At 34.6% G+C, this 10,231-nt stretch overlaps 1 protein-coding gene across 7 annotated transcripts in view; it reads left to right on the forward strand.

Annotated features, from left to right (window-relative positions):
• Positions 1-4,668, forward strand: part of LOC143681257 (uncharacterized) — a 57,214-nt gene extending 52,546 nt beyond the window's left edge. For 3 of the 7 annotated variants that reach the window (XM_077158120.1, XM_077158119.1, XM_077158121.1), the window contains one exon: positions 2,422-4,668. In XM_077158120.1, the coding sequence (XP_077014235.1) occupies positions 2,422-2,608 (187 nt within the window). In that variant the 3' untranslated portion in view covers positions 2,609-4,668. Of the gene's footprint in view, positions 1-857 lie in introns of all 7 variants that reach the window. The other 4 variants (XR_013174497.1, XR_013174496.1, XR_013174494.1 and 1 more) reach the window with 3 other exon arrangements.
• Positions 4,669-10,231: the final 5,563 nt, after the last annotated feature.

The raw sequence follows: 10,231 nt of genomic DNA on the forward strand, positions 1-10,231 counted from the left end.
CTATATAATGTGTAAAAATAACCTCCAGGAAAACCTCTCGACTGTTTGAAATCTCTCAGCCACTGAAACTTTGTCTCTGTTCTCTCTTCCTTAGCATTATATTTTAATTCCTACATTGGTTTTATAGCTATATTTCTTGGAATTGTTTCTGTACTATTTGCCTCAGGGATTACCATATACATCATTAATTTATCACAATCAACCCAGAGTTCACAATGAATTACTTCATGAACTTCAGGAAACTTCTAACAATATAGTTTTATTTAACATATCAACCATTCTTTGTGCTTTTGTTTTATATATGTATGATAAACCATACTAGATCACCATTTGCTAAACTTTACCTGCTTTTTGGTCAGTTATTTAATTTCAAGCATCACTCTCAATAGTTAAAACCTGACACATGATCAAGACCAATTTCTCAATGGACTGAACATTTTCCTAAAACATTTAATGTTTTTATACCATCATAAAACCTAGGAAAAAACTGAGCAGTTCCCTGAAGTTTATTTCTTGCTTCTGAAGCAAACAATCAGAAACTTTAAATTTAAAAACTTAAGGAGAACGAAAATATTTTCTTGTCTGCCCCTTCATTTTGTATACAAAATGTCCAAGACATAAACACTGATCAAAGATCATATGTATTCACTCATTTATTTATTCACTTAAAATTTCAACACCCAGTCTAAAAACACTTATTAAGTGCTTGTCATATACCTGTCAATGTGTTAGGCATTGAACATACAAAAGAAAGTAAGAATTAAAAACAATTGTGTTAACACATAAATTGGGTATATAAATCATTCCTCAAGTAAAGCTGTTTGAAAAATGACCAAGATCTATTCCTTTCTATCAAGGAAGTCACTGTTTAATGAAAGTGTAAGACAAGCACAAACAAGAACAATACAATGTGAGCAAGCTGTAGCAGACCAGTTTGCGTAGCCACATAGCGTTGGAGTACCCGGGGACTCAGGCCTTGGACCTCTTGTTTTCTCTTTCAACAACCACTCCCTTAATGAGCTCATTCAGTGTCATGGCTTTAAATGTGAATTGTATGTTGATGACTCCAACACTTTTGTCTCCAACAGATTTCTCTCCCAAACTCTAAACTTATTTATCCAGCTGACAACCAGACATGTCCCCTTTAAGGCCTAATAAGCGTCTCCAATTCCTGTTCAAAACAAAATTCCTAATCTTCCCCACTAAATATGCTCCTTCCACAACTTTCACCATTTCAATTCATTCATTGCTTGATCTTTACATTTGCTCAAGTAAGAAACCTGAGAGTCATTTTTTGATGTCTCTTACTCTCACATCCTGCATTTAATCCATCAGGATATCCTTTTGGCTCTACCCTCAAAGTAGATCCAGAATCTTACCACTTCTCACCACCTCCCCCTGCTACAGTGCTGCTCATCTCTTATCTGGACCAGCCACCGTCATCTCTTATCTGGAGTATTACTTTGTTCTATCACAGTCCAACTTACACAAAAAACGTGGAGAATTTTGGAAATGTAACTCAGGATGTCCCCTAGATGGTAGAGTGAGATACTGCAGGATTCTGGCCCTCCAAAGAATTTGTAAACATTAAACAAAGACTAACAAAACCACCTTTCTCAGAGTTCTAGAAAATAGCTAAAGCACTGCGCTAACTGGGTGAGTGCTGCATCAAGAAAAATAAAACCTGTGGTAGGTACCATTACTGGGTCCTCCCCTAAAACTCCCTGGCTCAGTGCAGAGCCAGCCCAAGTACTTTGGCTCCAAAAGTAGCAGGGTAGCTCCTGCGCACATTCCAGTATGCATGCATGTCTGTGCAGCATGTCTGGTGGCAGCCTGAAGGAATGAACCAGGGCACTTCTTTCTGACTTACTGTCCCAGAACTTACCTTGCACCCAGATGCAGCTTGTAGGGCAGTTAAATCTGCATAAGAAACAATCAAATCGTAGAAGCTTAGAGCAGAGGATTACCAGTTTAAGGCATATAATAAAGGACCCTGATCTAGGAAGAAAGATTATTTCCCAGTAGGAAGAGGAGCCAATCCAAAGGGCATGAGTGCATACCCAGGACAAAACTCATGTTCAGCAGATCAATCATGGTCATATCGCAACAGTTGCAAGTTCCTTGGGATTGTTCAGTACTGCTGGAGTTGAGGATTGCTATGCTAGTAAATTCGGAGTGGTGGGTTTTCATGAATCCCTGAGCCATGAGCTAAAGGCTGCTAAAAAGGATGGAATGAAAACGACGTTGGTTTGCCCTTTTTTGAAGCAGCTGTTTGCACGTATGGGTTCCTAGGAGCGGATAAGACTATGTATCCCTTTCTTTGCTCAAAGAAAACAAGGCACAAGTAATAATGAAGCAAAAAACAAACAAACAAAAACCCAGAATCTAGAATCTTTTTGTGCGGAATATCATTTGTTTCAGAAGAGGATCAAAATGTTCCAATCCAGAGCGGTGCGACAGTGGCTCAATGGCAGAATTCTCACCTATCATGCTGGAGACTTGGGTTCGATTCCCAGTGCCTGCCCATGTGAAAAAAAGAAAGAAGAAATGTCTCAATCCAGTGTACATCAGCATTACTGACATTCTCTCGATTCTGAACCCATGTTGACTTTTTTTTAAATCAAATTAAAAAAATGATAAAGGATAAAATTAATGGACTTAGAGTGTTTGAAAATGTGATCAGCCAACATGAGCTTAGATGGTTGCCCATGGGGTCCTAAAACCAGTCATATCTTTGCACATGCACTGTGTGTTATCTTCAGACTACCATTATTCTTTCTGTTAGTGAGCAGAAAGTCTAGAGATAATAACTACAGTATGTTTCATATGTATGATTTTTCTTAGTTCCTATAGAGTTTATTAATTCTTGTAATTAAACTCTAGCCAATTGACATCTTTGCTATATTTATTCATGTTTTCCGAGTTTCAGTTTTGCAAAGCCTGTGTGGCTTTTTCATGATGTTTGCTCAGCTCTTTTAAAAAATAATTTTGTAATCTCCATCAATTTGAAGTAATTGGTGTTTGGGTGAAGGTGATCGACTCTCTTCTTAAAGTCAGAAGAGCTAAAGAATTAGCTGAATTTTTAATTTTATCTTTGAAATATTTCATTAAATATCTATCACTCTGGGGACCTACTTTCCCCAAAACACCATACATTTTCTACCTATGAATTTTGCTGCATTCAGAGAGTACCCTTTCTTCAGGAAGCTGCTGTTTCATTTTTTTGTATGGACTCTTTATCTAGAATATATAACAGCTCTGCAAAGAAACAGTTTCTTAAAAATGGGAACTTCTACATAGAAAAGTCCCCATTTTTGTGCCAACGATGAAAATTGAGGGGGGGGGAATCTTATTCTATAGAGTATGTAATGGAAGGTGTAAACATTCTTTTGAAAGTTTTATTCACATTGTAGAATAGCAAATGACATTTTCAGTATTTTTTTGTAACACAAACTATTCTGTGCCTTGAATTTGGATATGTGTTTTAGTAAAACATTGTAAAAGTGAACTTCTACCTCTGTATCTAAATGTATACCATCCACTCGTAAATTACTATGAACTGTTATAAGATTGCTTTTTTTTAAGAATGCCTTATTTAAATAGTGCCCAATATTTAAGACTATTAAAATAAGTCAACTTTTACTAATTAATTGGTAAGTTTTATAAGAACTGATTAAATTTAAATAATTGACCTGCATACAATTGACTGTGTGATTATTAGTTGTTATAATTAGTTATAACAACAATGCTATAAGAAAAATCATTGTGTTTTTTTTCCATGACATATCCTACCTTAGTCACAGAAAAATGTTTGAATGGAATAATGTTTGGGAACGGACATTAACAGCTTAAGGTGCCATAGACTCAAATGTCCAGTGTTAACATCTATTTAGACACTGTCATGGGCTTGTTTATACCAAAAGTGGGAAACTAGAAAGGATCCCACTACCTGTGGGTTAATTTGGCTGCACGTGTATCCATATATAGGAAATGTCTTGGCTCGCTGCTAGTGTCCCCCAAAGTTGATCTTAAAGAATAACTTCATGATACATTTGTATTTCTCTTTGTAAATAACCAAACCTGAGGCCATTAACAATTGAGGCACTGGCTCCCTGCTAATTTTCAATTATGGAATAAAATAAAGACTTTTAAGTAATCTCATAACCATGTTGGGTAGAAATATATTCTCTCAGGTTATCCAGGGCTGCCTGCCAGTTAACCAGGAGCACACTCAAACGCCCTAAACAAATCCATCTGTTCTAATTTAATGTCCCATTTATCAATCATAAGACTAAAGAAAGTCATCTTTACATTTAGTTTTATTCTCATGCTTTATAATTTTTGTTTCTGTTTTTATTTGCTATTACCATTATGAGTTGGTGCATCTCTAAATTCAATAAACCTAACTCATTAAAAAAAATGTATACTCAGCAAAGAGCAAAGAGGAGCTATGCTTTCACGTCAGGCTGTTCATCAGGTTCTTTATTAGGATGTCTGGACTCTAAAGGAGAGCTCCCTGATACTCAGCTAATTTGCAAAGCTGAATGATGTTTTGTTCTTACTTCATGGAATTCAAGCAAATCTCTATCATGACACTAGATGGAAAATCTATCTTTAAGGAAAAGACAGCTCAGGGACTAAATTCCAGAGTTGACATATTAAAATATCAAAATATCCAATGTGCAGAAAAGAGTACAAAATGTACAAAGAAACAAGAAATGATGAACTATCCAAGGAGCAAGATACAAATCAGGAACCATCAAAAAAGGAGACCAACTTTGGATCGATAAAGACATTTGAACAAATAATCTTAAATATGCCTAAAGAGGTAAAGGAAAACATGGACAAAGAGCAAGGATATCAGGAAAACAATACATGAACAAAATGAAAATTTCAATAAGGACATAGAAATCATAAAAAGGAACCAAATGCTGGAATTGAACATCAGTATAACGGAAATTTAAATTTCCCCTGAGTGGTTCAACAGCAGATTGGAACTATGAAAAGAAACAATCAGTGAACTTGAAGACAAGAGAATTCAAAGTATTCTGTCTGTGGTATTTAGATCTTCGTACAAGATCTAAAATGCCAATGCATAAAAAGCAGTGATAAATCTAGTATCTTGGACTCACAATGTCTGAAGATGTAATTTGTGAAAATAACAACGTAAAGGTGGGGAGACAGAGCGGCATTCAAACATAGTTTGTGTATGCTATTGAAGCTAATTTAGTATCCAATGACACAAGATTGTTATAGAGTAAGATATTAAATTTAAGGCCCATGGTAATAAAAAAAAAAATGTCAGAAATGTAAGTACAAAAGGATAGAAGGGATTTTTAAATGGTACTAGAGAAGATCAGTTAAATGCAAAGAAAGAGAAAAGAATGAAGAAAAGAGAGTAGAGCCTAGGAGACTTGTGGAATACTATCAAGTATATGAAAATATACATTATGGAAATGCCAGAAGGAGAAGAAAGAAAAAGGGGCAGAAAGAGTATTCAAAGAAATAATGATAATATAAGCAAATTTAATGAAGGACATAAATGTACACATTCATGAATCTCGATGAACTACAAAAAAAACTGCATGACTTCTTCCATATTCACAACATATTGTTTCTCTCTTGATGCTTTCCATATTCTCTCTTTGTCTTTGGCACTTGACAGTTTTATTTTAATGTGCCTTGGTATGGATCTCTTTGAGTTCTTCAGGTCAGAAGGAAGAACACTAGGAAGTAGATCAAAACTGCATGGAGAAGTAAAAATATCAGGTAAAGGTAACTACATGGGTAAATATAAATGCCAATACTATTGTTTAGGTTTACAACATCACTTTTTACTTCTTACAAGATCTAAAATACCAGTGCATAAAAAGCAGTGGTAAATCTAGTATTTTAGACTCACAATGTCTAAAGATGTAATTTGTGACAATAGCAATATAAAGGTGGGGAGACAGAGTGGCATTCAAACATAGTTTGTGTATGCTATTGAAGCTAATTTAGTATCCAATGACACAAGATTGTTATAGAGTAAGATGTTAAATTTAAGCCCCATGGTAATAAAAAATAAAATGTTGGATATATATGTACAAAGGGATAAAGGGATTTTTAAATGGTTCACTAGAGAAGATCAGTTAAATGCAATAATAGGCACTAATGGAAGAAATGAGAGACACAAAAAAGGATGACTTATAAAAATTAAATAGCAAAATGACAGAAGTAAGCACTGCATCTCAGTAGTAACTTTATATAAATGGAATAAACTGACCAGTCAAAAGGCAAAGACTGGTAGAAAAGATTAAAAGTCATGACCCAACAATATGGTATTACCAGATATTCATCTTAAATTGAAAACACAAACAGGTTGAAAGTGGAAGAATGAGAATAAAATATTTCATGCAAGCAGGAACCAAAAGAGAACTCGGGTAGTTATACTAAATACTAAACTATACTAAAAGCCAATAAAATAGAAATCAACTCAAAAACTGTTACAAGGGACAAAGAAAGACACTATGCATTGATAAAAGTGATTTGTCATATACAATGGAATCATTACCTACAAGACAACTGCAATAAGACTAAGTGCCAATTTCTCATCAGAAACCATGGAAGAAGATAGTAGTATGATATATTTAAGGTACTGGAAGAGAGAAACAGCCAGCCAGAATTCTTTATCCATATAAACTGTCATTCAAAATGGGGGAGCGACATAAAAAATAAATGAAATAAGAAAATATAAAAATAAAATGAGGGAGTTTCAAAGACTTCGATATGGTGAACCTATCAAACCTCAAAATTGTATTTCATGCTTTCATGACTATGGCCTGAGTTCCCCAACCCTATTGTTTTTTAGATGAACCCTAGCACACCTTCATATGTTTTAGCATTAAGCCTTTCTTGAGTATTCTGTTGAAGTCATCTAAGCTCATAGCTGATCCAGTAACCAGTTTCATGCTGGTTCATTCATACTCACTACTTCTACTGCCATGGTGAAAATGTGGAGGAAAATAAAAGTATCTCTGTGTGTCTGGAAAGCATTATTACTCTTGTGCATTTTTTTAATCCTCTGATTCTGTAACATTTCCTGAGCTTTTGTTTTGTTTTACAGAAGGAAAAGAAACAAAAACAATGCAGTGATAAAGCAATCACTAAACTAAGAGGTTTATATCGATGCCTAGGATTGCCTGGTCTGTGCTAGGCAATAGGTCCACATCGCCAAATTGATTTCCTAGAGTAATAATTTTCCAGAAACCAATTTGTTTCCTGTATTTTCTGTATGAAACTGCCAATACCTTGAATAGAAGGGGAGAGTGATAAAAGAGAAAGCTACCAATGTTCGGTTGCATTTGTGTTACCTAAAGAAGCAGTATGGGGGCAGGCACAATCAGCCAAACTTTGGGCACTCAATGGAGTTGCTTTGGAGGCATGCGTACTGGCATTCTGTATCCTTTGTATGTAATATTGCCAAAGACAAGCTATTTCATCATTTATTGTAAATAACACTTTTTCCCCAGATCTTCCATAAAGTTTCTGTGGTGTATTGTCTTCCTTTTGCAACAAAAATTACTGAGAACTGCCTTTACATTAATAATATTGAATGTTAATGGATTAAACTCATAATCAAAAGACACAGATTGGCAGAATGAATAAAAATCTATGATCCAATTATATGCTGTTTACAAGAGACTCACCTTAGACACAAAGACACAAATAAGTTGAAAATGAAATATTGGAAAAAGATATTCCATGCAAACGGTACCCAAAAAGAGTTGGGGTAGCCAAAATACTAACATCAGACAAAATAGACTTCAAATGCAAAACTGTTATAAGAGACAAAGAAGGATATTATGTATTAATAAAAGGAACAATCTACCAAGAAGAAGAAATAGCAATCATCAATATTTAGGCACCAAGCCAGGGTGCCCCAAAATATATGAGGCAAACACTGGCAAAACTAAAAGGAGAAATAGATGTCCCTACAATAATAGCAGAAAAATTCAGTACACCACTCTTATCAATAGATAGAACACCTAGATGGAGGATCAATAAGGAAACAGAAAACTTGAATAATATGATAAATGAACAAGACATAACAGACATATATAGAACATTGCACCCCTAAAACAGCAAGATATACATTCTTCTCAATTGCTCATGGATCATTCTGTAGGACAGATCACATGTTGGATCATAAAACAAATTTCAATAAATTTTAAAAGATTGAAATTATATGAAGCACTCTCTCTGATCATAATGGAATGAAGCTGGAAATCAATAATAGGCAGAGAACCCACAAATATATGGATGTTAAACAACATACTCTTAAATAATCAGTGGGTCAAAGAAAAACTGCAAGTAAAAATCAGTAAATATAAAATGAAAATGAAAGCACAACATATCAAAACTTATGTGATACAACAAAGTCAGTGCTGAGAGGGAAGTTTATAGCCCTAAATACCAACAGTAAAAAAGAAGAAAGAACTAAAATCAGAGACCTAATTGCACATCTGGTGGAACTAGAAAAGAACAGCAAACTAATCCCAAAGCAAGCATAAGGAAAGAAATAACAAAGATTTGAGCAAAAATAAATAAAGTGGAGAATAGAAAAACAATGGAGAGAATTAACTAAACAAAAAGTTGATTTTTGAGAAGATTAATAAAATTGACAAACCCTTAGCTAAATTGGCAAAGAAAAAAAGATGCAAATAAATAAAGCCAGAAATGAGAGGAGGGACATTACTACTGACCCCACAGAAACAAAAAAGGATTATAAGAAGATACTATGAACAATTTTATGCTAACAAATTAGATAACTTAGATGAAAATGGACAAATTCCTGGGAACACATGAACTGCATACACCGAGTCTAGAAGAAATAGAAGACTTCGATAAACCAATTACAAGTGAAGAGACTGAATCACTCATTGAAAACCTCCCAACAAAGAAAAACCCAGGATCAGAGGGCTTCACAGGTGAATTCTACAAGTCATTCCAAGAATTAATACCAATTTTTCTCATACTCTTCAAAAAAATTGAAGAGGAATGAATACAACCTAACTTATTCTGTGGGGTCAATATCACCCTAAAAGGAAAGCCAGATAAAGATTCCACCAGAAAAGCCAATTACAGACCAATTTTCCTAATAAATATAGATGCAAAAATCCCCAACAAAATAAATCAAATCCAGCAGCACATTGAAAGAATTATACACCATGATGAAGTGGTAAAAAAGCACATTATCATCTCAATTGATGCAGAAAAAGCATTTGACAAAATCCAGCATCCTTTCTGGATAAAAACATTTTGAAAAATAGGAATAGTTCTTCAACTTTATAAAGGGCATATATGAAAAACCCACAGCTAACATCATACTCAATGATGAATGACTGAGAACTTCCCCTCCAGGATCTGAGTCAAGATAAGGATGCCACTGTCACCACTGTTATGCAACATTTTACTAGAATTTCTAGCCAGAGAAGTTAGGCAAGAAAAAGAAATAAAAGGCATTCAAATTGGAAAGGAAGAAATAAAAATTTCACTATTTGCAGATGTTATGATTTTGTATACATAAAGTTTCGAAAAATCTACGACAAAGCTACTACAGCTTATAAACATTTAGCAAAGTGGTGGGATACAAGATCAGTCCACAAAAATCACTAGCGGATACAAGATCAGCCCACAAAAATCACTAGTGTCAAAAAATTTTACAAGGAAATCAAGAAAAAAAATCCATTTACAAGAGCAACTAAAAAAATCCAGATGAAATTTGCTCAAGGATTTAAAGGACTTATACACAGAAAACATTGCTAAAATGCATAAAAACCTAAATAGATGGAAAGACAGTCCATGTTCATAGATAAGAAGACTAAATATTGTTAAGAGGCCAATTCTACCCAAATTGATTTACAGATTCAAAGCAATCCCAATCAAAATTCTAAGAGCCTATTTTTAAAAAAGGAAAAGCCAATCATCACATTTATTTGGAAGGGTAAGGGGACCTAAATAGCCAAATGCAACTTGAAATAGAAGAGCAAAGCTGGGTGACTTACACTTTCTGACTTTAAAGCATACAACAAAGCTGTAGTTTTAAAACAATATGGTACTGGGTGGTACCATGCTGGCTCAGTGGCAGAATCCTAACCTGCCATGCTGGAGACCCGGGTTCAATTCCCAGTGCCTGCCCATGCAAAAACAAACAAACAAACAAAAAAACAATTTGGTACTGGCATAAAGA

This window comes from Tamandua tetradactyla, chromosome 4 (genome assembly GCF_023851605.1).
Source record: "Tamandua tetradactyla isolate mTamTet1 chromosome 4, mTamTet1.pri, whole genome shotgun sequence".
Lineage (NCBI taxonomy): Eukaryota > Metazoa > Chordata > Mammalia > Pilosa > Myrmecophagidae > Tamandua > Tamandua tetradactyla.